We start from the raw sequence: 27,897 nt of genomic DNA, 5'->3' as shown, positions 1-27,897 counted from the left end.
TTCTCTAAGAAAACTTTCCATGACAAAATGGAGAAACAAAAGAACTTTACATCACCTAGTACATAAAATTTGAACCTGAGGAGAACAGCTTGGAGGCAAAAAGAATTACCAGAACAATAAGCATTATTTAGAAGGAAAAGAATAGTCACCTTGTAAGAAGCAATTTAGCAAACACAGTTTTGCCTCCAAGAATACAATGATGGAGTGGTGTCTGCCCTTTTGAATCTGGGGCATTTATATTTGCTCCATACTGTAAAAGGAGCTCTATCATTCCTATATCTGCAGTTTGACAAGCAAGGTGAAGCAAGGAGTACCCATCAAAGCAATTTGCATTCCCCTCTTCATTTGCACTTGCTGACTTTAAAGAGTTTGCTGAGAAGGCATTGTCCAAAGAATCCCCTGATAAGCAGCTGGAGCTCTGTTCGTGGTTTGACTGCTCTTGCAACAACATCACTTTTAAAGATGTGCTAAAAGATGCTTGTCCATGCACTCCATTGATATCTGCTTCAGAGCTAACAATATGGCGATACACTGCTTTTTTGTCATTGGTACGAACACCATCCCACATCCGTTGGGCTATCAAAAGTAGATACTGATCATCCTTTGGCTTGCAAACAAAACACTTTTCTGCATACTGCACATGGAAAAAAAATGAAAACAATGTACCCAACTAACCAGGCAAGCATAGAGGTTTTTTTTTGTAACTGGATGAATATTTTATTAAGTAAAGAAAAAAAAACTTTACAATCAGCCCAAAGAGAGGCACAACATGCAACCTCCCTTTAAAATAACAGCTTTTCAAAGCTTAAGCAATTACAAAGCAGCCCAAAATAATTGTTCCCAATTAGCCCCTTGTTTAGTAAAATTGTCTGCCATTACATTTGCCAATCTGCTCATCCATTGAAACCTAATAGTCATATCGCTTGTAAGACAAGTAACTTTTTTTAGAAAATCCCTATAACACCAAATAACAAAATTTGGATCCGACAGCCACCCCACAACCACCTTAGAATCTCCTTCAATTAGTAGATTCTCCACCCCAAGTTGGTTAACAATCTGGATTCCTTGTATGACAGCTAGCAAAATAGAGGCATTCTTCACATACACAAGGGAAAGAACCCCAAAAGAATTTGTAATCTAATTTCATAAACATTGCCAATATTGTTAATATATTTGCTATTATTACTTTACCTCCCAAGTGGAAAAGTTCTATACTTTTGAAAAAATTTAATATACAAAAGAGAGAAGGAACAAAGTATAACCATGACATAAATCCAAACAAACAAGCTAAAACCCATAAAATTCACAAGGTATGTTGGTTGAGTCATTGACGACTCAAATAGCATCTATCATTTTGCTTACCAAAAAGGAAGTTTAGTTTCTCGTTTACACAAATATACCAGATTCTGGTTAATCACCACCATACAGTATAATAAAATTGGATGTAACAAAATTATAATATGCTGGTGTTATCCATTGTTGGAATTTTTACTCTTAAATCAATTCTCAGATGCTGAGGTGTGATGTGAGGGGTTTCACTTGCCTTAAGCATAAGACTCACAAGCATGCATATTTTTAGTAAATAATAAATAAATAATAATGTTTCACAATTCACAAAGATTAAAAAACCATCTTTTTTGTTGGTAAAAATATGATAAATGAGGCTACACACATTGGTGGTGATGGGACAGCCAGTAGTAACCTCCAATAAGATTAAGACACGTGGCAACCACGAGGATGTTCACGTCTCAGGGGGTATCCCCAAAGATCAATAAAAACAATGTAAGAAAACTCCTGATTCTCTCGTAAGTCAACAGGCTCATTGTAAAAACCTTTTAGACACACATGCACGCATCATTCTTCATTACTTAATTTACATTTTATAATTAATTATTTTTTAACATCTTTTGGACTCCCTCCTTTAATTTAAATATGAAAAAAAGAACAATGTACAATTCATAATTAATTTCAAAATAAAATTAATTTTTTATTGTTTTAATGAAAGACAAAAATGTATTTTGACAGACCCATAAAATAAGTTTTTAATTATGATAGTTCTAGGATTAATTTCTAATGATTGTAGTTCCTAGAATTGAATATGTAAAAGCTATAATTATTTAAAATGTAACACAATTCTTCTTTTTCACTTCATAGAGGAGATGGCGATGGTGGCACCACCACCACCACACACACATACACACAGTTCAGGATTGAAGCATATCTTACACTTCATGTAAGAGTCAACACTTCAGCCCATGTAGTGTAAGCCTCATGGCTCTTGAGTGCTTGGTTGCAATTTGAGGACAACCTCACCTCAAGGCCCACCTTTAAGTGTAAAAAGACTCGTAGACATATGAAAACATCACTTTAAGATGATCTTGGTAAAGATAACACTTTTAACTGATATTGATTTGTGAAAATATGGGTACCTGTTTACTTGAAATCACAGCCATCAGCTAGGTATATTCACTGTTAGTGCTGATTAGGATTCAACAAATGAATCCCCAATGGATTAAGATTGGAATAAAGGGAATTCTATAATAGGAATTGGTCCTTGCTCTCACTCCCATGCTTTAAGTTTCTTATCATCAAGCAGTGTGTAATCAATGGAATACAGAGGTAAGCCCATTCATGGAAGCATTCTGGGTCAAACTTGTGCATAAGGAATGGCTAAAATATGTTTTCTATATAATTATGTTTCTCATATATGCAATGATTCTAGGTTTATTGGGACTTTTCATGGATCCAATCTAGCACCCTTGTATATACATATTTCTTTAACTACCAATGAAAGATTGTTCTGTCTTCAAAATATTTTAGCAGCTCATGAAGCTTAATCAGTGAGGTTTCACCTCTTATTTAACGGCTTTTTAACAACCTTTATGATAAACCAGCATTAAACAGTGCAAGAAACTGAATCGGATATGCACATACATGTATGCAAACACCATGTACATGTCAAACATATCCACATACATATTAATTGATGCAGATACTGAAGCAATGAAAGAATTGTGGAGAAAGAAATCAATTTTTCAATTCGAACACCAATTTCATAAGTTTTGGTTGATAGGATATTGACATTGTTTGAGTTTTTTAATTTGTTTTCTAGTCCTAGGTGTCTTAAGAATAGGGTCCTAAGCTTTCCAGAAAATTTCTGTTATTTTGGAATTACTATTTATGGTAACTCTGGACTTGCTATTTGTAGCAATGCCAATTCCAATAATTATTATTTATTGTAAAATTAAGATATACTCATCATCATCACCTGAGCCTTGTCCAAACCACATAGAATCGGCTACGTGAATCCCGTTTTCCCATTCCATTCTCTTCAGTGAGATTGGTAATGTTTTATTGGAATCATTCAGGAGTTAATAGTTCTTATTTGAGTAATTAAATGATTAGGGCCAGTTTTCACTTATATTATCGATCAACAACTAGAATTTGCCATGATAAGATTCTGACTTCAATAACAAGAAAGACCAGTTGAACAAAGTGTATATTCTCTTGTAAACCATGTTATATCACTTCCAAATGACTGAGATTTTCCAAAGGGATGAGAAAAATATGGGCAACACTGTTCAGAGAAATACCTTTGCATGAATGAATTTTTCTTTTACTGAAATAGGGTCAGCATGACTAGGTTTGTTCACAAGAAGAATCTGGTGTTTATCAGATTTGGAGCAACTGCACAAAGATGTTCAGCAATACCAAGTTAAATTACACACTTCCAACAAAATATATAAATAGCCTTAAAAGGCTTTTAAATATAATAATGCACTCATTTCTACTTACCCTATGGAGTATTCATCAGCCTGGAAAATACTCCTTGATTGCAATAACTCTTCCCAGACCGAGTTGGCATATGTATTACCCAGCGATTGAAACAAAGTTATGACTGAAGGCTCCCAGACTTTCACATCAAGCGTTAGTGACCTTACCTGCAACAACCACAAGGCACAAGATCAGAGAAAATCAATACAGAAAAAGAACATTAAATTCATCAATACTGATATTAAGTAATGTGAGGACAAGAAACTTCTCTTAATTGCAAACAAGGCACGCTTCCACATGATTCAATATCCGAAACACAGCGGAAACTTGGAATAGAAGAGAATTTTACCAAGCTTGGCAAAACATCTAGACAATTGATCTGAGTTCCTCCAGACAGCCGCTACTCAATTGAAGATATCCTTCCTTTTAACCCCAATTGTATGTGTTCATTTTTCAATGATCTCACCACTATGAAAATTTGACTGTCTGAAGGTCTGAAGTTGCTGTTTGGGCCCCACTCGAATAAAATTATGAAAAAGGAGTATCCCATAATTTCTAAAATTTGTCTGGCACTGAAGTTGATCCCATTCCCTTGTATACCAGGTCTCTAAATCTGTTTTTTATACTAAAATAAAATTCATTGAAAATAAAAAGGTGAAATTACAGAGGGAAGATAATAAAAAATCACCTGAGAGAAAAGATAAACCCAACAACACAATCAAATCATTCACAACCTAAACGAAACTGACCAGGAAGTAAGCAACTCTCATTAACAACAATGCTCCACCTCATCAACAGCCACCCTGACCAGAAAAACAACTCTAACATACTCTACTTAGAGGCTGTTTTTTTTAAAGATGAATAAAAAAGAAAATTCATTACAAAGACAGAAGGAATACAAACAGGGGTGATAAGAAGTCACCCCAAATAGAAAGAAAAGCCACCCCAGAAAGCAACCATACAAAACAAACACACAAATCCCCTACACTTTTGAATCTTAGAACCTACTCCACACAATTACAATTCTTCACTCACCCAATAGCAAAACCTTCAGCTCCCACTACCCCACTCTCCTACCTCTTAAACTTTCTTTCTCCAAAATTGACAACCAATTTCTTCAGTTTCTAAGACTTTTCTTCTGCTCCCATATTTTTTTAACTAGACTCTTTTTTCTGATGCTGTTGAAATCACGCTTCCTGTCTTTCTCATCTCTTCTCTTAGAAAAGAACATGTATTTCCCCTGAACACCTGTCTTGCAAATTTCTCTCCCCACCCCCCCAATGAATGAAATTTCAAGAATTTTTTTTATCAATGAAATTCCAGGAATTTTACTAACTTGAACCTCTGTTTCCACCACCTTCTCCATATTCACCTTTCTCTGCACTGTATAGATCCTATCCACTTCCACTTCCTTGGACCATTCCTACTTTTCCTCCCCCCACCTGCTTCCTTTCTGTTATTTTTCTCTCTTATACACCTGGTGATTCACAGATTAACATCCCCTGATTCCGCCTCATAACCCTCCTTTTTCTCCGAGATCTTCTTCTCTCCAAACCATCCCTCTTCACTTTGCTTGTCAGACTCCTCTGCTATGTCCTCCTCCGTTTTTTCCCCTCACAGAATGTTATCACTACTGCCCCTCCTATCTTCTTCTCCTTCCCTTGCAAAATTTACCTTGCTTCTCCCACTGTCTTCTTCAAACTGCCCATCCCTTTGTTCTTCAGTTCCAATACCCTCTTCCCCTTCCTCACAGACCCCCCTTCCTCTTCAAAAGTTAAAATCCCACCCTCCTCCCCAACCAAAAGATTACTTACATGTATATCCACCTCTTTTTCTTTGTCACTTGTATATCCAACTTTATTGAAACATCGACCATCTTTAAGGCCCTCATGATTAGCTTGAAGTTCCGTTGCAACTTCTACCAGGTTCCCACAATCTTGACCTTCCACCACGTGTGCCACTTAGGAAAGTACCCCTATTTACCTCCTTAACCCTGGACCCCCTTCAAATTTAGAACACCACCCCCTATCTCAACCCTTCGACTTCAACTTCTTTCAATGTTTCATCTTCCTCCACTTCTATGTGACAATTCAACCTCCCCCCCACTTCCTCTGCTATCATGCTCGGAATCCTCCCAATCTACTCCCCTTCCCCCACTCCTATTAAAGATGAAAAGGAACAAACCTGCATTGAGTCTTCTTGTTCATTTGGATCTGAATTCAAAAAATCGTCCTACTAGGCTCACTTGTAAAACCTCCACGTGAGTCATCATCTTCCCACAATCCTTCACCACCACCCCAGAGATCATCACCACCATCCCTACCAGAAACCTTCTGAATCAAACTTTCATGCTCACCCCTCTTCCTTTATACACCCAAAATTTAATGCAAGGACCAGCACCGACCAACCCCTCCTTTAAACGAGAAAAAAGACCTTCATAATATGTACCAGCTGAGATTTATTAAAACCTTTCTTCGCATCAACCCCTCCATCAGAGACCACAGAGACTAGAAGAACCTACTTTCTACACAAATCCACTCCAACCTTTCCCACTACCACTTCAACAAAAAAAAAAAAGAAAAAAAAAACTCCTTTGAGAAAACATATAATCCTCCCCTGCCCCAACCAAATCAAGCTCAAGGAGAAAATAAAATGAAAACTAAAAAGTTGACGATAGACATATCCACCTTTCCAACACAAAAATGACCATAATTAGTGATTGTCCTACAATCATTAAAACAAAATTTACTGCAAGGACCAGCACCGACCAACCCCTCCTTTAAACGAGAAAAAAAAAACCTTCATAATATGTACCAGCTGAGATTTATTAAAACCTTTCTTCGCATCAACCCCTCCATCAGAGACCACAGAGACTAGAAGAACCTACTTTCTACACAAATCCAATCCAACCTTTCCCACTACCACTTAAAAAAAAATAAAAAAATAAAAAAAAAACTCCTTTGAGAAAACATATAATCCTCTCATGTCCCAACCAAACCAAGCTCAAGGAGAAAATAAAATGAAAACTAAAAAGTTGACGATAGACATATCCACCTTTCCAACACAAAAATGACCATAATTAGTGATTGTCCTACAATAATTAAAACAAAATTTAAAGGTAAATGAAAAACAAAAGCAAGTTAGCAGCAAACTGGTATTTGTAAACTCACATATGAATATAACTAATTACCATCTCTTGAACAAGTTCCCAACACATCATTTGAAGATAAATGCAATTTGATACAGAGACAACAAAATCAGATAAATACAGATATAGATATGGCAAAAAGTTCCAACTAACCTTTGATATATGCACACCCAGATTACGATGAACACCAGAACACTCAATGCAAACAAGAACACCAAGGTTTAGAGATGCCCAATCTGGATCAGGAGCACCACAATCAGCACATTTATCATTGCCACATACTCTTCTTAGCACTTCAATTGGCTTCTCATTCTTTACACTGAGTCGTTGCTGCTGAGAACTTCTAGATATCCGTTCATGATGTCCAGTGAATAAATTCCTTTCAGCAGTGTATTCATCAATTGCAGAATGATCAAAATCGGACGAACTTTCAAATGAACTACTTTCACTGGCAGATCGATGATGACCACTGCCCATGGGACTAGCAGGGAGAGGCTAAAACACAATTGATATTTACAATTAAAATGATTAATGTACAAAGAGTAAACATTTACGGGGCATAGTAATATTGTCGTTTTTAATACTTGCCTGTTCAGGTGTCTGGGAACTTAGCAGCGAAGCAATTACTCCAGTTATCTTTTCAATCCAGTCCATCTGATCCATTGCACTCTCTGCCTGTATTTATGAGCAATCACTAAATATAAACTTGGATCCTAGAATATATACTAAACAAATTTGTAATGCAAAAAGATATTGGAGGTGTTATAATTGGTGAGATAAATAGATATCAATAATAAACATACATACTCTTTATCAAGATAAATAATAAATCTGCATATTCATGTCTGACCTTGGAGGTGTTATAATTGATGAGATAAATAGATATCAATAATAAACATACATACTCTTTATCAAGATAAATAATAAATCTGCATACTCATGTCTAACCTCTAAATTTATACCTGCAAAGTGTAGTTCTTTGATGGTGAAATAATCCTGAAGCAAAACCTCAAATCTGACTGGTCTGCATCAACTTTAATTGTTGATGTTAACAGGTTCACAGTGTGATGGGCCACTGACTTCTCATCATGCACCCCCCCATGGTAATGATTAGAAAGCCAACGACTCAGCAGTCCAGAACCCAGTTCGGAGGAATTATGGTTTCGCTGACTGGAGAGCTGACCACCAGCTCCCTAAAACAATATATGGAATCAACCTTCAAAAGCAGAAATAGATCTCAAGGAGAAAAAGTTTAAGTGCTTCAAATCCCAAAATATATTCCAGCTACTCACAGATGGCTTAGTCCATTGCTTGCGATAGTAGTACAGCATTCCACGACTATCAAGAACAAAAAACCTTCTTTTCCAGTCACCTCTCAGGTTTGAAGAGCGTTTTGAAAGGTAACCTTGTCGAATTGTTTGAACCTACAATATCATGTAGGGCATATCATGTTAGGTATGAAAGTGGATATATATATATATACATACATATATATATATATATATATATATATATAGAGAGAGAGAGAGAGAGAGAGATGAAAACAGAATTTCTTCTGATTTTGAATTGAGAGTGCCTTAATAGTTCAAGAGTTCTTTTAAGAGACCTTTCCCTTTGCAGCAGATTGCATGACTGCCTCTATCATTTTGTGTGAACTTCTACCAATAGCTTGTATACCATCTCCATTAGGAGAGCCTTGTGAGCCATTAGAAGACCACCGACTTTCCCGATCAATCTGCCTCTTGTATTCTTGCATCCTTTCAGTAAGCGCAGCCTGTTCATAGTTGGACCTTTCTCTTGATTGTTGTGCATAAGTTAAAACCTTCACAACACCAAAATACCTTAAATATTAACAATCCTGGAATACAATGATACACACACACAATCTCACTTGGTCTAATATACCAACTTACTAGATCAAGAAAAAGAAATGCAACAACCAAATTAGATTTTTATTGGGAGGTTGGAAGGATGAGAAGAAATACAACTTGGTAAATTGGAAAAAGGTATGCAAATCTAAACTTCAAGGGGGATTGGGTGAATGGAGAGTGAAGGGTGTTAACACAGCCTTCTGGAAAAGTGGTTTTGGAGGTTTGGTGAGAGAGCCAAAGAGGCTTATGGAAAAGGGTGGCAATTGCCAGATATAGAGCCCTGCGAGATGGGAGTCAGGGGTGTCTAATCAGTCTTGCGGGTGCTCTGTTTGGAGGGGTATCAGGAAAGCCTATGGTCCTTTCATAAAGGGAGTAAGGTTCAAGATTGGAGAAGACCATCGGGTAAAATTCTGGATCTGGAGAGACTCTTGGTGTGACGGCAGACCTTTGAAAGAATCTTTCCCTATCCTGTTTGAGTTGGTGCTGAACAAAAAAGCTTCGGTGGCTGACTACCTGCAGGTACAGAATGGGAATGTGGTTTGGAATCCTCAACTTAGAAGAAACCTAAATAACTGCAAGGTTGAGGCAATGGTGGAAACGCTACAAAAATTTACATAGCACTGAGGTGGAGATAGGGACCAATGACAGAAGAATGTGGGAGTGGGATAAATCTGGAACTTTTACTGTCAAGTCTTTCTATAATTACATTTCCAGATCAGAGGATCAGGCAATTCCAGTAAACAATGTTTTGTGTAAGAATGCCCCTTCAAAGGTAGCTTTCATTTTTTGGACCACCTATCTAAACAGAATTTCAACCAGGGATAACTTTACCAGGAGGGGCATGCATCTGTAGTCCACCAATAGTGTTTTATGTGACAAGAATGTTGAATCAGTTAACCATCTGATGTTACATTGTAAATTTTCCAATGAGAACTGGTCAAGGATATAGAAATTATTCGAGGTGAAAACCTGCATTCCAAAATCAGTGGTGGATTTTATACAATGCTGGAGAATTGAAGGCCTAAAACTAAGAGGGGGAAGGTGGCGTGGAATATTGCTCCTGCAGAAATTTTTGGTGTGTATAGGAGAGAAATACAAGGATTTTCAAAAATAAAAGCAGCTCAGTAGACACAGTTCAACCCAAGAGTTTTAACCAACAACTTCCTTGAGGGGAAAAAGTGTCTAAAGATGCAATAACTGAGAACACCCTAAAAAACCAAGAAACAAAAGGAAAAGGAGAAACAAAGAAAGAAAGGACACGAATGAGTTGTGTTGCACTTTCAGGAGAAATGACAGAACAGACAGTGTGTCAATTCAATATGGCAATTCTTAGCTACAGCAGTGGAACTAAGCTGCTTCCATTTTCCAAAAGGATCATTGTATGCTTCAATTTGTGTTAGATGCAATAGCCCTATTGTCATTCCACAATTTAGATAACTAGCAAAGTTCATGCCAATAATTAAGCTAGTTGGGTTCTAAACTACCAATTATGAATTTCAATGGTATACGCATTCCATTATATTATATATTCATATAAATGTAAAACAAAACTTAGAGCCAAGGTATCCTTTAGTTCAGAAGGTGAAGAAACGAAAAGGTTTGCACTCAATTGCTGAGTAAACAAATAAATAAGGTCCACTAACTCTGAAATAAAGTCTATTAAAAGGACAAATAAATAGGAAGAACTAAGGCCCATTAATATCTCTAAAATATTTCCACCAAATCATTGCCAAATAAAGAATAAACCTGGTTTATATATGGCTCCATCTGATGCAGTAGCTCATAACCCTGCATTTAAGTCCAAGACAAAAACGTTCAGAAGCAGAATATAAGCACTGTATTACAATGAGAAAGACAATAACTGCCACCAGGTTATCTACTTGTTTGAAGTATCGAAGATGAGCATCCATTGTCCCACTAACAGCCTCCAAAAATTCAAATCTCTTTTTTGCCTCAACATTAGAGAGAGCAGTGACCTAGATAAAGAAGGAACTATCAAATTAAGGAAAGCACACTAGCCATCATGGCATATGTCTAAATATGAAACCCTTGAAGAAAGAAGGGTACCGGATATCATAATAGAACAGTGACAGACGTTCACTTACCAGATTAAAGCGAGCTTGTTCAAATGAAGACCTTGCATTGTGAAGTTCCTGAAATATCCCTAAACTAAATCAGCATTCAAAGAATGAAGAACCTCACAATGAAAAACAACATCATCATATTCCCAGAATGGATGCTCCTTTTTATTCAATTGAGAGAGAATTAATATTGGATAATACCTCCTCCAAGACTGTAGCAACATCCATTTTCGTGCCTTTCCTGAGTGACAGAAACTTCTCGCGAGCCTGTTACAATTGACAAATAATGGAGAACATTGAAATTAGCCAAAAGAACATTATTAGTAACATATACATTGATATAGTAACATTCATGAAATGGTTCCCCCATGTGTTCCATTTGAAACCCATCATATCTATATTACATGTCCCCTATGTTTCAGGAGTTTGGATTTTGGAGACATTTTCTAGCTTTTTTTGTCGGAGCTGCTAGAAGACATCCCCAGCCTATTACTGGAAAATAATCTCTCCTAAGACAAAAAGGGAAAATGTGGAAATGTTTTAGAGGTAAAGCAGTCTTCCTATTGAACAGATGAGATGAGAGGAATACTAAAGTACCCAGAAAGAACAATCATATATTTCTTTTTCTGTCCTTTTTTTCCTCTCTATAATCAGAATTTACTAATGCAATTTAAAATAATACCTCCATATCAACTTGATTGGAACAAAAGGGACAAATGTAACAGCCTAGGCTTTTCTAAAATAATAGCCAGCATTTACAAAGCTAAACCCTGCCCCAAACTAGCTCATTTCTGGACACTCCCTCCATGGATGGCAAATCAGCTATGCTATTAGCAAAATCTGTGGACCTATGTGAAGGACTAGTTCATGTTCGATGATAATGCTTTTGCCTTCTTTATCAGTTGTCTGAGTAGCCAGGACCACCGGTGCTCGAATATAGCCAAACAATTGCAATCAGTCAATCACCTTCTACTAGCACATACAAACCAGCCCAAAGAAAGCAGAATTTGAACCTTGTAGTGGAGTAAGAAGCTAAACTCTCAAGAAATTCAAGGATTTTCCTTTAATGTATGATTGAGGAAAGTACTATATGATGAAATCACCTAAATGCCAGTGGATTACATCCTAGAGTTTGACCCCCACCACAAAAGGAGCAGTGAAGCACAGGTTTTGATGGCTGGTCCTTCAAAAACTTGGAGCCATTAGGTGTATGGGAAAGCTTACCAGCATAAGACAGGAGACACGTGATAGGGTCATGAGACATGGTAAACAAATATAAAAACTGCACCAAGGGTCCAAAACCGATGTCAAATATCAAACTAACCCAATTGGATTAAGGGGTAACTTTTAACGGATTGACCATAGACATTTGGCAATAAAGGTAAGAGGCCATGATTCTAGAGTCAATATCTTGTTCAAAAGGATTGGGAGGTCAGAAAACAAGGCCCTGTTTGGCATCGTTCCACAGGAACGTTTCTGGTGTTCCCGACATTCTCATGGAACAGAAATACATTTGGTACAAAAATAATGCATGGAATAACTTGTTCCCAACATTCCTATGGAACACAAAAACATGTTCCTGAGAAATGAGGATATTGTTCTTTCTCAGGAACATGGAAATGAGAAACATGTTCCCAGGCGCTGATTTAAAAAACCGAACACTTGTCAACCTCATTCACATGGAAATGGGGTTATTTTGGTAAAACCACAAAAAATTAGAATCGCATACAACCAATGAGCCCTAACCTCTCAACAGACTGCCTTCTTCCTTCATCCTCTTGCTCGATCGACCAGCCGACACTTTTGCTCCATAGACATCACCTTCTTCTTCTCTGGTGACAACATCAAGTAACACCATCGATGTGCCATGTTTCAACATCTTTTCCCCCACATTGATGAATGATTTTTTAAATCAATGCTTCGTAGCCACCTATCTCTTGCTCCACACGCAACCTTCTTTCACCTATGACACCAGGGAATGTTTCACCTTTCACCCTCTATTCCTCTACCATTCCCAAATTTTTTCCATCTCAACCAATTTTCCATCTTTCTATTGTTTACCCCTTCATCAATTGGTTTTTCCGCCTCTGTTGGTTTGGTGTGCTTTGACATAATAACATATTGAATTGACTATCTAAACATTGTTTTTGTTTTTGTATAACAGAAATTTATTCCTGATTTCCTGGAGAATAAATTGCCAAACGCCTCAGTTATTCCTCAAAAGCAAGAAATAGAATTCTTGCTTCGGAACAGGAATTTCTTCGGGAACAGAAATAGGAAGGAACAATGCCAAAGTTGCCCAGTGAAGGAGCACATGGTACCAATTTGTATTATAATACCTCCTTCCCCTCATGGTGTTCCCATTTATGGTTTCTCTTTATTGCTTGTTTCATCTGCCTCTTGGTATGAATTTTTTTGGTTTTGCTCTGCTCATCCTGGACAAACCAGATAATTGTGCTTATTTAGTGTTCTGAATTGATGAAATGGACTTTGTTGCACATTTAGATCTCAATGGCTAGTTGCCTACATGGCTTTTCTTCAGCAGGTTCCAGAGCTATTTTTTGTCTAGGTTTCTGCACCATAAACACACACTTCCACTGTCTTAATAGAACAATTCAGGTACCTTCTGAAAAAGAATTGATTGTCATCCTTCCATTTTTAATTATTCCATATTCCATAAGATCAAACTTCAATTAAAAATAACGGCTAGAGATGGCCTATGGACCTGGAGTAATCGATTCTTTCAATAATCCTGATCATTTCAATGACATAACGGAAGAAACAACTAATAAAATCAAATATATCAAGCGTTATAATGTGAATTTAAGATTATAGCAGCAAACAGCACAGTGGCTTCAAAATACATCCATTACGTTCTAGAAATGAGAACCAATGAATCGAAATAATTGGATTATAGAAACATTAAGTACCGAGAAGGTAAAGATAATCAGATATCTTTAGGAGGTGACAGAAAGTGGTGGACTCATCTTCAAACAGACCTACAGCAAAGGTGGACTGAAGCCTACCAGCCTCAAACCTCATCAAACACAATTTCGATGGGTGTAGCATGGTAGTCAAGGAAACTCTAGCATAAGATGAGTTTTAAGAACCCATTGGAGTTGGGAACTTAACAAGAGCAGAACTACCATCTCTTTTGCAGGGGCAGATCACTTCACCTGAGGAATGTGGTGGTGACAGGGGACTCTCCAGTTGCAGTGTGCTGGTTAAGAAACAATAACCTGGCCCTATGGCAATATAGGGAACTAAGATGTGCACTAATATGCATCCCGAGACCAGTAAGCTGATTGGCTTGTTCATTGCCAAACACAAGGGTACACCAAATTTAACTATTTTGGGTAAATCTATTGCATTGAGTGACATAATCTGTAAAATCTGGGCTTAGGAAGCACTGAACAACCTAACAAAATTGGGAATCAAGCCTCTTTGGTGTACATATCTCATTCTTTAATCTTGAACCCATAATCAATAAAATATTCTCACTGTTATCAGTAAAAACAAAAAACAAAAAACGTAACAGTTAAACAGTCATTAAAGACATACCTGGTCATAAAGAAGGCTGGCTTTGTCGAAACGCTTTCGAGCTTCCTGCACAAGATAAGATTCATTATAGAAAAATGCTATAATACAAAAAGTTTCAGCATATACACACGTTTCAAGAAATATAAAAAACTTAAAGGGGTTAAGTAAGAGCCTAAACAAGTAATCAGCATTTATGAGAAAAGTAAAACAACACAATAAACAGGGAATTTTCTTAATAAAACAAATTGCTAATGATATGATACTTTAATGAAACAAAAAAAAAAAGAAGAGGAATAAGAAGAAATGAAAACAAGGTCAAAAGACGATGGAAATGTAATGCATTAAGATGTAAAATAAAATACAAGATATGTGATAGGCTATAAAGCCTGGAATCAGACATATTATACGAGTCACCATTGGGTATCAATTTTCTTATTTTCTGTGTCAACATATGATCAAATGCAATGACTTTGGTACATTTAGCTTAGTCAGCTATCTATCCAACAAGCCTGGTTTATATTATTTGAACATGATTTGAGCAAGTTATGGCCCATTACACTGTAGTAGGGGTGCAAGTTGAGCTGGGTTAGGTCAGGTTAAGGTCAACCCTAACCCAACTTGAGTTATTGAACCCCCATCCCTAAGAGTAAGAGGATTGGGGTCGGATTGGCCTAAGTGCCCAACTTCCCAACTTCTCAATTCAGTTTTAGACATTTTTATCATTGCTTTGCAAAAAAATTGCCTTAAAATACTTAAAATTGTTGGCATGCACATATACATTTATGGATGCACAGTTGCATGCATAGACACATGCTTAAATACACATAGGTTGGGTTGCACTCACTCATACTTTTCAACCCCATCCCTAAACTGAACTTCAACAGTTCAACCCAACCTAACCCAAGTTTTCTGGGTTGGGTTGGATAGGGTTTGAGCAAACCAAACCCAAGTTGCAGCCCTACAATGCAATCTGCACCAAGGTTCAAATATCAACACGTTATGCACAATGCAGGGAGTATTGTACCAGTTTTCAGGGTTACCAATACACTTAATATGAAGATCCAATACCTGATGTAATAGGTATATATCAAGAGTATCTATCGATGCTTTGAAACATGGTCTGCACTCAGCCTCAATATGTGTAGCATAATGTCCATGAAAATAAGTGATACCAAGGAAAATATTTTTTACCAGAAAATATCAACATCAAGTACATTAGGACTAGCATTGTATAATTTATCTATAGCCCACTTGGACATCACATGAAATTGAACCACTTACAGTGTAGTTTCAAATAGCATGTTAAGTTTCCAATCTACACCTTCAAAAACTAGAAACACATTCATTTGAGTTGTTAAAATAAGATGCATGAAGTTTTTATGGGAGACAATATTTTTTTATCAAAAGCAGAAAACTTTATTGAAAAATATATAACAGGAAGTATAATCCAAACTGCCATGCACCACAAAATAGGTAGACAGCCTCAGCTAGTGACCTATAGTGCTTCTTCTTTTGCTTACAAATTCCCACCCTGAGGAACTAAACTAATTTCATCTCTTGAAAGCCTAAAATAATCCCATTCCAATATCTTTTTTTACAACTGGGCGTAGCTCCACTTTACATTATCAACATGCTATAAATTTATCCAAACAAAATTCATTTGGAGTTGCATCCCCTTTGCGGTGTGTTGGGTGGTTTGGAAGGAAAGAAACAGAAGAATATTTGAAGGGAAAAGGAAAAGCAGTGAAGACGTAGAGGCGTTAATCAATTTGAAGATAGTTGGATGGGTTCTAGTTCTTCCAGAATTTGAAGGTTTCAGAAAAGAAGACTTTGGAGACAAAATATGTAGTCTTGAATGACTAAGTTGATTTTTGCATTTTGAATTTGTGATTCAATTAGTGAGTGATTGTGCTTTTTTATTTTAAATTTCTCTTTTTCTGATGTTTGGTGACTCATGTCACTGAGAAGATGTACTGTGCTTTTTTATGAGTAAGATTCTTCTATATCTATCTTCAAAAAAGCAAAATAAGAAAATAAAACAATTCAGGAAGTGATACCAAATCAACATCCAGAAGAACTATTAGGAATCGGCATTTAATGGAAGATTGGCATCGTGATTCATGACTTTACCCCCATCATCTCCAACAGTGTTCCCTATAGCAAATGCACCTGGATTGCCTAAACTACAATTATCAAAATGTACAGTGCTTTTGCCTGTTCCAGAATCCATTCCATTGTTCTTTGCCAACTTCAAATAGAAAAATCTACAATTTCCCACCAATCCCTCAATAAATCATCCACCATGACTAAATAAGAGAATGGATATTTTGTTCTTAGTCATTAATTATTTCTTGCATTTCTGTCCCTCATTGGCTCCAAAATATAGCTACCCTTTGAACCTTGAAGCTGGTCACTGGGCCCGTCTGTCTCTGGTGTCTGGTGCTTTACATGTCTATGCTTTTACAAGAACTACTGATTTCCATGAAACTCATGCAGTCTTAGGATCAGCAAACTGCATGGAGTTATGAAAAAACGGCGGGGGAAGCTTGGAAAGAGGGAGGGAGGGTCAGTTCCTGTGAGAAAAAAAATGGAAGAAAGTGTTGAAGGTGGAAGCAAAGACTTTCATCTTGGAAGAAATCTGGACTAGAAATGGACTCTCTCTAAAGATTGTAGAATCGATGAAAGCTTCTTTGCTTCTCGAAGGAAGGGCGTCCCATGGTTCCAAGGAGTTCTCAATTGAGCTAAAATAACAGAAAAATCAAGGGAGTGGAGGTGCTGTCTACTGGAACAGAACAGGAATTACGTGGCTGAAGGAAAAGAGAACAAGTACGGGAGGTTTTTGGGAGTGCAGGAACACTTTGGTGAGGGGCTGAAGCAGTTTACCTGTTTCCCTGAAGGAAGAGAGGCCTCGGGATGAAACCAGTTAGCAGAAGCAATTCAGGAGTTTATGGTGGTAACTAATGACAGAGAAAGTGCCCTAAAAGATGGTCAAAAAATTAACAAACAATCTGAAGGGCAGTCAGGGAAAGTTTTCGGGGAGATCCCAGGAGAGGAGATAGGGACGGAAAGTAAATTGCAGATTGATGCTGGACTAGGTTTGGTGAAATTGTGGGTGAACAAACCTAAAGAGGATTGGCAGCTTAAACTTGTCCTCTCGGTAAACAAGAAAGTAAAAGATTGGGAGAGACTAGGTGAAGAAGTCCAACAGATATTGAAGACTACAGAGGTGTTGCAGATTTCTCCCTTTGGCAACCACAAGGCTGTAGTATTTTCAGGGGATTCCTCTGGATTTTGCTACTGTTTCGGCTGTAACAGAGCAAGGTGTGGTGGTGTTGGAGAAATGGAAGCCTTTATGCAATGTACAGTTGGTAGAACCCACAGAACTTATCAATCTGAAAATTATTGGGTTGCCTTTCCATCTATGGAAGATGGAGGTATTCAGGAAAGTTGCGAAGCTATGTGGAGGCGAGATGGTTTCCCTTGATGCTTCCAACCTGAGTGCCATGCAGATTAATGTAGCTGGAGCAAAGCCAGAGCTTATCCCAAGGTCTTTGGATTTAACTTCAGATAATGTAGAACTCAGGGTTTGGATTGCAACTTCTACAGAAGCTAGATGGTGGAGATTGGGGAGGAGTGGGGAAGACAAAGATGACGTGGCCTCCAAGATTCGAGTTAACACTGGGAAGGAAACTGTAAAAGCAAGGGATAGGAAAGCAGTACCCCAGTCTTCCATTTTAATTGGCAAATCAGAGGATCGGACTACGACTTTTCCTCAGGTAGTAACGTCCAAAGGTGGAGAAAGTCTGTCAGAAGACTTTTTGAATTTGAACAAGTGTCCAAAGGTGGGGACAGGTGGAGGTAGATTGGAACAGCAACCAGGTGGATTGTCATTTGATATGGCCCAGGCCTGCAGTCAGGGAACCAATACTAAACGTTTAAAAAGACTGGGTCAGGTTCAAAATTATAAGGATGGGCCAACGGTAGACGTGAGGGGTACTGGTGGGCCCAGTCTTAAACTTCAAGTGGATGGGCCTGGAAATAAGACTCCAACAGCAAGTAAGCCCATAGATAAATCAGGTAACCACTTAAATAGGCACGTGAGGTGGAACAAGGTTCAAAAGACTATGGACATTTGCTGTGGTATATCTTCGTCCTCTTCAGATTGGTCTGCAACTGGCTCGAAAGAAAAACGTTTGTCTGGTCCGACTTTAGCGTGGCAGCCAAGACTGGTCTCTTACTCCACTCCAGATAAACCTAATCCGAGATATAATCGCACGAGGTTAGAAGAGGAGGATTCTGCTTCAGACTGGGTAAGTGTAGATGATGAGTCTCTGAAAGAGGAGTTGTATGTTGAAGAGTCCAGCTATGGTAGTATACAGAGTAAATGCCGTTCAAGGTTTGGGGAGGAAGATGATCCAGGATTAAAGTTACTGTTCGAAGAAGAGCCTTGTACACTTCCAGGAGAGTTGGTTCGGCCTAGAAAGGAGTTGGAAAGAAAGAAAACAGGCTCGGGTGAGGAGAAAACCGAAACAGGGAGAAAAGGGGATTCAATCCTTTGTAAAGACTAGGGAATGGGTGCTTGTACGGTGTGTGCTGGTAATCTGGTTCCTCCAAGCAGAGCTATAAACTGCCCGCTTCCCACTGCAATCAATCCAGATCTTGATTTCGAGGGTCCTATTCCCAGCGAAAGTCAAACAAAAGGAATTCAGGTTATTCCAGCAACTCATATTGCGTCTTCTTCCTCCCAAAGTTTGGACTGTTTTCAGGTTCAGTTTTTGGTTACTAACTCTGTTTCCCCAAGTCCTGTGTGTGTCTGGCCTACAGGTAATTCCAGCCCAGCTTTAAAGTCTGCCAATTCGTTTGATTCGGGACAAGTGACAGAGGTAGTGGGGGAGATAAATTCAGAAGCAAAAGAGAGAGAACTAGGGGAAAAAATTTGGGAGTTGATCTTGGAACTATTTAGAATCAGAATGGAAGAGGAGCGGAATATGAAAGAGGGTAGGGTTGAGGAGGAGATTATTCAATTTCCCAATACAGTGGAGAAAAGTGGATACAGTGGAAAATCAAAAGGACAACGGAAAAAGAAGAAGGGGTCAGGTAAGAAACTAGAAGGAATTGAGAAGGTGGAAGAGTCTAGTAAGAAGGTAGGAGAGCTTTCTAAGAAGAGGAAGAAAAAGCTGAGTGAGGTGGAGAGGTTGAAGAGGGGTGGTTTATGATAAAGCGAGTGGGGGTAGGAAGGATAGAAAAAAGGAGTAAAGAGGGTGGTTTGGTTGGGGCTACCTGAATGGTTTGTCCATGAAGTTAATAAGCTGGAATGTAAGAGGTTTGGGGAGTTCAAAGAAAAGGCAAGTGATCAAAGACTTCTTGAGAAGAGAAAATCCAGATGTGGTCTTAATATAAGAATCAAAATTGTCTGAGGTGGACGAGAAATGGGTGAAGAGCATTTGGTCAACAAGAAATTTGAGTTGGGCCTTTGCACAATCGTGGGGAGCTTCAAGGGGAATTATTACTTTATGGAGAAATGAAGACTGGGAGTGTGAAGAAGAATTAATTGGGAACTTCTCAGTGTCAATAAAATTGAAGAGAAAGGAAGACGGGTGGGCTTGGGTGCTAACTAATGTCTATGGTCCCACCTCTTATAGGGAAAGGGAAGGTTTCTGGGAAGAACTAGCAGCTGTTAGGGGTTTGTGGGATGGCCCTTGGTGTTTTGGGTGGGGATTTCAACGTAATAAGATTCTTCAACGAGTCCAATAACCCCAGTCGTAGGATTACATCTAGCATGAGGAAGTTTAATCTCTTTGTGGAGAATTTTGCATTGCGGGACCTCCCTCTTCAGCAAGCAAATTTTACCTGGTCAAACTTCCAAAAAAACCCTACCTGTTGTCGATTGGATAGGTTCCTCTTTACAGTGGACTGGGAAGCTGAATTGGGGGATTTTAGGTGTTACAGCATTGTCGAGATCTATTTCAGATCATTGCCCAATCAAGTTGTCTCAAGAAAGACTAGATGGAGGACCATGTCCTTTTAGGTTTGAAAACATGTGGTTACTTCATCCAGAGTTTCTAGCTAAGGTAAAGGAATGGTGGGAAGTGGACCAAGTGGAATTCCGATGGAAAAGGTATAGGTTTTACAAGAAACTACAACTCCTGAAAGCTAGACTCGAGATTTGGAATAAAGCGGTTTTTGGTAGACTAGAGCAAAGGAAAGTGGAAATCAGTCAGAGAGTGCAAGAGCTAGATGGACTAGAAGCTGAAAGAAGGCTGGGGGAAGAGGGAAGGGTGGAAAGATGGAATTTGAAACAGGAACTAGAAGATCTTCTTAGGAAGGAGGAGATAAGTTGGAGGCAAAAATCCAGGTGCAAATGGCTAAAGGAAGGGGACATCAATACAAGGTTTTTTCATTCGTTGGCAAATGGGAGGAGAATGAAGAATTCTGTTTCAAAATTGGAGTGGGATGGGCAATTTCTGACAAGGGAAGATGATATAGCTCAAGCTTTGGTTAATCACTTCAAATTAGTGTATGACAACCCAGGGAGACCTAGTGAGAGCTTAGAGGACTTGGAGGGAAGGGTGGAAGATAGTGTCTTATTGGAATCTTTGGAAAGAAGATTTGAGGCCCAAGAAGTGAGAAATGCAATCTTCTCCATGGATCGAGCTAAAGCTCCTACGCCTGATGGTTTTTCAATGGCCTTATATCAAGATTATTGTTGGGAGATAATTAGAGAGGATTTGTTGGAGGTTTTTTGAAGAGTTTTATGAAAGAGGCAAATTTAACTCGGGAGCAAATGCAACTTTTATTGCCTTGGTTCCTAAGAAGAAGGATGCTCTCCAACCAAAGGATTTCAGACCTATAAGCCTGGTGGGAAGCATGTATAAGATCATCTCTAAGGTCCTAACTCTAAGATTAAAAAAGATCCTCCCGTCTCTAATCTCACCGTATCAAGGGGCCTTTGTAGAAAGAAGACAAATTGTAGATCAAATACTTATTGCCAATGAATGTGTTGAGGTGAAGAGGAGGAGAAAGGAAAAGGGGTTGGTTTGCAAATTGGATCTTGAAAAGGCATATGACATGGTGGACTGGGATTTTTTACTAGAGGTTCTCAAGCGGAGAGGGTTTGGGGAGAGATGGTGCAATTGGGTAAAGGGATGCATTTCTTCATGTCATTTCTCAATATTAGTGAATGGTGTAGCTAGGGGTTTCTTTCCTGCAAAGAGGGGTATTAGGCAAGGAGATCCATTGTCCCCATTCCTCTTTACCCTAGTAGCTAATGTGTTGAGTGCCATGATTTCGAGGGCCGATGCTAACAATTTGATAAGAGGTTGGAGGATTGGTAGGGAGGAGGTGGTGGTCACACACTTACAATTTGCAGATGACGTCATCTTGTTTTGTGACGAGGAAGGGGAATTACGGAACTTAAAGAGTCTAGTGCTTCAATTTGAAAGGAAGTCCAATCTTAAAGTGAATTGGGGAAAAAGTTGTTGGGCAGGGCTCAATCTAGGCGGAGAGGAGGTGGATTCCCTAGCTAGGATTTTGGGGTGTGAAGTGGGGGCCTAGCCTTTACAATATTTGGGGCTACCACTGGGAGGGAACCCAATGGTTGAGAGTTTTTGGTACCCTGTAATTGAAAGATTCTCCAAGAGGTTAGCAAATTGGAAGAGGAATTACATCTCTTTAGGGGGTAGGATAACCTTAATCAAGTCAACCTTAGCCAACCTACCAGTATTTCCTATCTACCTTTAGAGTACCAATGGAAGTAGCTAACCAGTTAGAGAAGATAATGAGGGATTTCTTGTGGGAACCAAGGGATACTAAGAAGGATCACTTAGTGAAGTGGGAGGTGGTTTCTAGGAGTAGGGATGATGGAGGCCTTAGGTTAGGAAATATAAGATTGAGAAACATGGATTTGTTGGGGAAATGGATTTGGAGACTACCGATGGAATAGGACAGGCTTTGGTCTAGAGTGATTGTTAGTATTCATGGATTGGCATATAACAGCTGGGATGTAGGACTCGACCCTGGGGCTTCTCAGTGTTCTCCTTGGAAAGCTATTCAAGGTATTTTTCCTCTTATGCTTTCTTATTTCAAATATGATGTTTGCGCTGGAAATAAAGTCTTGTTTTGGGAAGATGTTTGGGTTGGTGAAAACTCCCTTAGAGATAAGATTTCCTTCTATTTACTCCTTGTCTGAAAACAAAAGAAAAGTGATATCTTCAGTGTTTGTTGATAACTCCTGGGATTTGGGCTTGAGAAGAGGTCTAAGGGATTTTGAAATGGGGATGGTTGATGATTTGATCACTCAGTTAGGGGAAGTCTTTCTTGATCAGTCTTGTAGAGATAGCAGAATTTGGAAACCTTCCCCTTTTGGTTTTTCAATTGTTCTTCTTTCTATAACATTTTGCTTCAGACCTCTAACTTTATAGGGAACTTTCATTCAAAGGAGGTGTGGGGTAGCCCTGTACCCCCTAAAATTCAGGCCTTTTGTTGGGAAGTGGTACTCCAAAAAAAAACACCTTGGATTTATTGCAGAAAAAGAGGCCAAATATGTGCCTCTCCCCCCATGTTTGTTGCCTCTGTTTGGGTTTTGGCAACCAACGGCGTGGAAGGCTTATGTGGAGAGCCACTAGAGTTGTTGTATTGTGGTCAATGTGGGAGGAAAGAAACAATAGGATCTTTAAAGACAGATGTAGATCCAAGGAAGAGGTTGTGGAAGGAATAACTACTAAGGTTATCCATTGGTTGAAATCCTGTGATCTTTTTAAGGATTTCTCAGTTGAAGACATTTATAGAAGTTGGGGTATTGTGTGGCATCTACTACTACTTCCAAAGCTATGATACAGGAAGTTTGGTCCCCACCGGCACAACAAAGGGTGAAACTGAACTTTGATGGAGGCTCTATAGGTAATCCAGGCCCATTTGGTATAGGAGGTGTTTTCAAAGATAATGAAGGCAAGATAATGGCTTTGTTTTCAGTAGACCTGTTCATGGGCCGGGCTCGGGCCGGGCTTTCACTCTGTATTAACAGAATTTTCTAAGGCCCGAGCCCGAGCCCGGCCCTCATAAAAAGCCCGAAGCCCGAGCCTAGGCCTGAGCCTGAGCCTGAGCCCGAAATTTAGCCCATATTGTTAGCAGCTGGAGAGAGAGAGAGAGAGAGAGAGAGAGAGAGAGAGAGAGAGATTATAAAGAAAAGAATAAAAATGTATATATTAAATTATAAATATATGATTTAATAAATATTATATTATTTATATATTTTGTATAATATATAAAATACATATTATATAATTTATAAAATATATAATGCTAAGTCGGGCCAGGCTTTTTTGACAAATCCCGAGCCTGGCCCGAAACACAATTGGGCTTACTGTGTTAGGCCCGAGGTCAGGACTGCGGGCCTAATTACATGACCAAGCCCGACCGGGGTGCGGGCCGGGCCGAGCCAGGCCATCGGGCTACCCGGCCCATGAACAGGTCTAGTTTTCAGGCCCAATAGGAGCTGGAGATTCCTTAAGAGCGAAAGTCTTGGCACTACATCAAGGTGTAAAACTGGCCAAACAGTTGGGGCTATAGCAGATTGAGATAGAGGGAGACTCCAAGTTGTAAGGAAAATTGGGTGGATGCAATCAGGGCAGCTAGGAATTTGGCAATATAGACAGCTTGTAAGGAAAATTCTTAGCATAATAAGGGAAGTGGGTGTTTGGTTCAAGTGGGTAAAGAGATCAGCAAATGGTTTTGCTGACGCCCTAGCAAAACAAGGGACTGCAAGGGAGAGTCTTTTTTGGGCAGTGCTGTAATGTTTGATGTTTATTGGATCAACCTTTTCTAATAAGGGTTGAATTCTGTATTTCAGGTTAATTTATATTTAAATAAAAGTTACCGCTTCTGATCAAAATATATATATAGCTATCCTCATACAAATACCAAAGAATTTCCTTCCTTTTAGTGTGACAAGAGACCAATTTACGTTTAGACAATTCACAAAAGTTTGATGGAAGCATCCAAGATGCAACAAAAGGGAGAATAAAGTAGTTATACAACTGAGAACAAACTGACAAGACAACAAAAGGTGGTTCATATTCACTCCACTCTTGAGATAGAGAATACACATTTGTGAGAGGCTACAAAGGAGAGAATATTTTATCTCCAATTTCAATTTGAAGCTTGATTGAGTCATCTTCAACTGTGAACAAGGTGATTGAGAATGAGGTTCAAATTGCAAATCCTCAGGTATGTTCTTTCCTGTGTGGAAGAAATGGAAGAAAATGGTAGAAGATCCGAAGTAATTGAACCACAGTATCAAACAGGTAATATCTTCTTCACAATAAAAACCTATAACTATACTTCTGCTAATGTATGTTTTATGTATTCCATCTCAAGTACTTGAGTAACCACATCTATGATGTCCAGATAACTATACAAGGGTGCCGTGTTGTGTCAAATAGTTCAATTTTTAGTGCAGATTTCATATCCAATACCGTATCTAGCTGTGTCCTTGTTGTATCCGGGTAACACATAGCCACATCCTTTTTCAAGAAAATAAAATGCCAAATTATATGTAAAGATGGTACCTTGACATCAAGCAAATCAACATTGACAAAATGCAGCAGCCTTTCATTTAGCGTGTGCTCAACCTGACATAAATGTTAAGAAATTATTAGTCAAGGGAAGCAGATAGAGGATAATACATACACATGGATATCATGAAAACAAAAAACATGTTCTATGCCAAGCTATAGGATCTACTCGCATAGCATCTGCGTGAAACCAGCTAAAATTATCACAAAAAATCATGCTTAACAAATATTATGTGCTAAAAATCATATCAGTCAAGAATGATCTGATGACTCTGAGGAAATGGCCTATGATGACAAGATATAAACAGACTAGGACATGGACATGGATATGAGAAATGGGGAAATGACACAAGATATGAACAGATAAGGGAACAGGCATCCCATCTAATATGCATATGTCGTACATTTGTTTTTTATTTATTTTTTTGATCAATAACAGCAAATTTTGATTAAGAATCAATAAGTACAAAGGTCAGAGTTAAGAGAGATCCCCTCAACAATTCTTACATGTTACAACTGAGCCCAAAAAAGATTCTCTACCTGTGCTTTGTTTAGCTAAAACATCCGCAAAGGAATTAGCACATATTTTCACCCACTACAGTCTTATTTCGCGTGTTTATGTCTATTTTTTTGAAGCTAAATGCCCATTTCTCAAGACCTGTATCTTGCCAAATTTAATTAAATATCTAAATGCCCATTTCTCAAGACTTATTTCGTGTGTTTATGTTTACTTTTTTTAAGCTAAATGCCCATTTCTCAATTGTATCTTGCCAAATTTAATCAAATATCTAACATGTACAGATTTTTATAGCATAATGACATACCACTTCACAAAGGTTTTTTTCTTCATATGGCTACACAAACACAACAGGTGGGTAGCCCCTGTCACCCAAACCCATAGCCCCCCAACCCTGGTGACAGCAAGGTTTTTTTTTTTTTTTTGGATCAGCAACTCAAAGAATTTCATTAAAACTTAAAGAAAAAGAGAATACAACAAGTTGTTAGGAGTAGAACCCTTTACAACAAAACGACCCTCCACCCTTTAACATTGAGCCCAAACCAAATGATGTCTATATACTACTTGCTTAGCTAATTGATCCGCCAAACCATTAGCAGGCCTCCTAACCCATCTTACATGAATTTGCAATTGTCTTGACTGCAACTTGAACTGCCTGAGTTCATTTCTGAATTCCATAATACCCCTTCTCCTTTTTTCAACCAACCAATGACTATTTTTGAGTCCTCTTCTACAATCAGCCTTGTAATTCCCATTTCCTTAATCCTTAAGCTCAGTTTGGAAGGAGTACAACTACAAATATGTAGAGTGCAAAACCTTGTATATTGTATTATTTTGTATATATTTGCACTGTACATATTTGTATTTGTACTCTTTCCAAACTGAGCCGTTGCTTTTTGCACCCCAATAATAGCAGCCATGAATTCAGCTCACACTGAATCACCCTGATCAAATAGGCCCCAAAAACAAACCACAAATATTCCCACTCCCATCTTCAATCACTCCTCCAATTCCAGAGAGTCACTGTTTGCCAAAACTACTTCCATCAAAGTTCTGTTTCATCCACCCGCCACTTGGGGGAGACCATACCTCCAGGATCTTTCTTTCCCTAGAGGAAGAAAGGGCAATCGACCTCAGGATTTGATCGGAAGTCTACAATACAACCGGCCAGAGACCTCACCAACTGAGCCACCACCAGTTGGTAAAATAGGTAAACAATATCACCACTAAAGTAAACAAGTACCTAAAACCAAAGGTTTGATTTATCCCTATCTAATTTCAGATGCTCAATAATAACTCTACCTATGAAATGCCTAGAGCCTAAGGTGTAAACCAAAAAGTGTGGTGCACCTATGAAAAATAAATTAAAAGAACTTACCATTTGGCAATAAGTAAACCTAAATTCTTTAAGAAATAAAATTCTGTTAGATCAATTGATTAGAGATTTGTGTTATTACCATGAAGGTTGTAGCCATGTAGCAATGTAGTTTCAAGTCCTACATAGGCTAAACCGTTTAAACTCTAAAAATCTTTTTTTTTTGACAGTAAAGATAAAAAGGAAATATCTTGTCAACTTTAGATCATGTAATTGATTAGATTTAGTTATTCCTTTGTTTGCTTGCATGGTTGTCAAGGCGTCGCCTAGGCGACTAGGCACCCTTGGCTGGGCACCTTGCCCAAACGCCTTGACTTTTAGCAACTAGGCGCCCGCCTAGGCTTCAAAAATGACAAGTCGAGCGCCTTTTATAATATCATTAATATTGCTGTATATTATTAATGTATGTGTTAATAGATTTTATTATATGCTATATATATCAATTATATTTTGTTTTAATGTTTTACTATTGAAATTTAAAAGATCAAAGGGTTTTGAGATGAGAAAAAAGAAAGAAAGAAAGAAAAGAAAAGAAAGGGGAAAGAAACAATAGAATAATAAAGTTCTTTTTTTTCCATTCTCTCTCTAATTAAATAAAACAGAAACTCCATCCTTGTTTTTTTTTCTATTTTACTTTCCGTCTTGAATATTTATCATATAAATTTAATAACCTTCTTTAGCTGCTAATTAATACGAATTTGCTCTATTAAATACTTATTATAGTAGTATTATTTTTGAAAATAATGAAATGGCATGTAAAACTAGGAAACTAGGAAACTAGCCAAAAGTCAGCTTTTCATATTATAATTTTTTTACCGCCTAGGCAACTTGGTGCCCCAGTGTCGCCCAGAATCGCCTAGACACCTTGAAAACTATGTTTGCTTGTAAGTTGTTAGAAATCATCTATTTTTCTCTTCGGGTGAAACCTCCTCCCATCTTGTGTAACCTTCATTTTTCTTTTAATAAATTTCTCCTTATTGTTAATAAAAGAAATAAGTGTGAATATGCATGGAATGTAAT

At 38.2% G+C, this 27,897-nt stretch overlaps 1 protein-coding gene across 2 annotated transcripts in view; it reads right to left on the bottom strand.

The window, feature by feature from the left end:
• The window catches only part of LOC148853374 (ADP-ribosylation factor GTPase-activating protein AGD3-like), a 39,406-nt gene that overhangs the window by 2,002 nt on the left and 9,507 nt on the right, over positions 1 to 27,897 (bottom strand). The window contains exons 5-18 of one of the 2 annotated variants that reach the window (XM_088984778.1): positions 24,980 to 25,042; positions 14,436 to 14,480; positions 11,076 to 11,141; positions 10,899 to 10,946; positions 10,674 to 10,769; positions 10,540 to 10,581; positions 8,529 to 8,744; positions 8,215 to 8,346; positions 7,885 to 8,115; positions 7,511 to 7,597; positions 7,076 to 7,417; positions 3,796 to 3,941; positions 3,594 to 3,687; positions 150 to 634 (exon numbers count right to left, since the gene is read on the bottom strand). In XM_088984778.1, the coding sequence (XP_088840904.1) occupies positions 150 to 634; positions 3,594 to 3,687; positions 3,796 to 3,941; positions 7,076 to 7,417; positions 7,511 to 7,597; positions 7,885 to 8,115; positions 8,215 to 8,346; positions 8,529 to 8,744; positions 10,540 to 10,581; positions 10,674 to 10,769; positions 10,899 to 10,946; positions 11,076 to 11,141; positions 14,436 to 14,480; positions 24,980 to 25,042 (2,093 nt within the window). The remainder of the gene's footprint in view (positions 1 to 149; positions 635 to 3,593; positions 3,688 to 3,795; positions 3,942 to 7,075; positions 7,418 to 7,510; positions 7,598 to 7,884; positions 8,116 to 8,214; positions 8,347 to 8,528; positions 8,745 to 10,539; positions 10,582 to 10,673; positions 10,770 to 10,898; positions 10,947 to 11,075; positions 11,142 to 14,435; positions 14,481 to 24,979; positions 25,043 to 27,897) is intronic. The other variant, XM_088984779.1, reaches the window with a different exon arrangement.

This window comes from Nelumbo lutea, chromosome 4, assembly GCF_056320005.1.
Source record: "Nelumbo lutea isolate HS-2025 chromosome 4, American lotus-T2T, whole genome shotgun sequence".
Classification (NCBI taxonomy): Eukaryota; Viridiplantae; Streptophyta; class Magnoliopsida; order Proteales; family Nelumbonaceae; genus Nelumbo; species Nelumbo lutea.
Note: the sequence above shows the minus strand (reverse complement) of the source record. Positions and strands in the feature narration are given on the sequence as shown.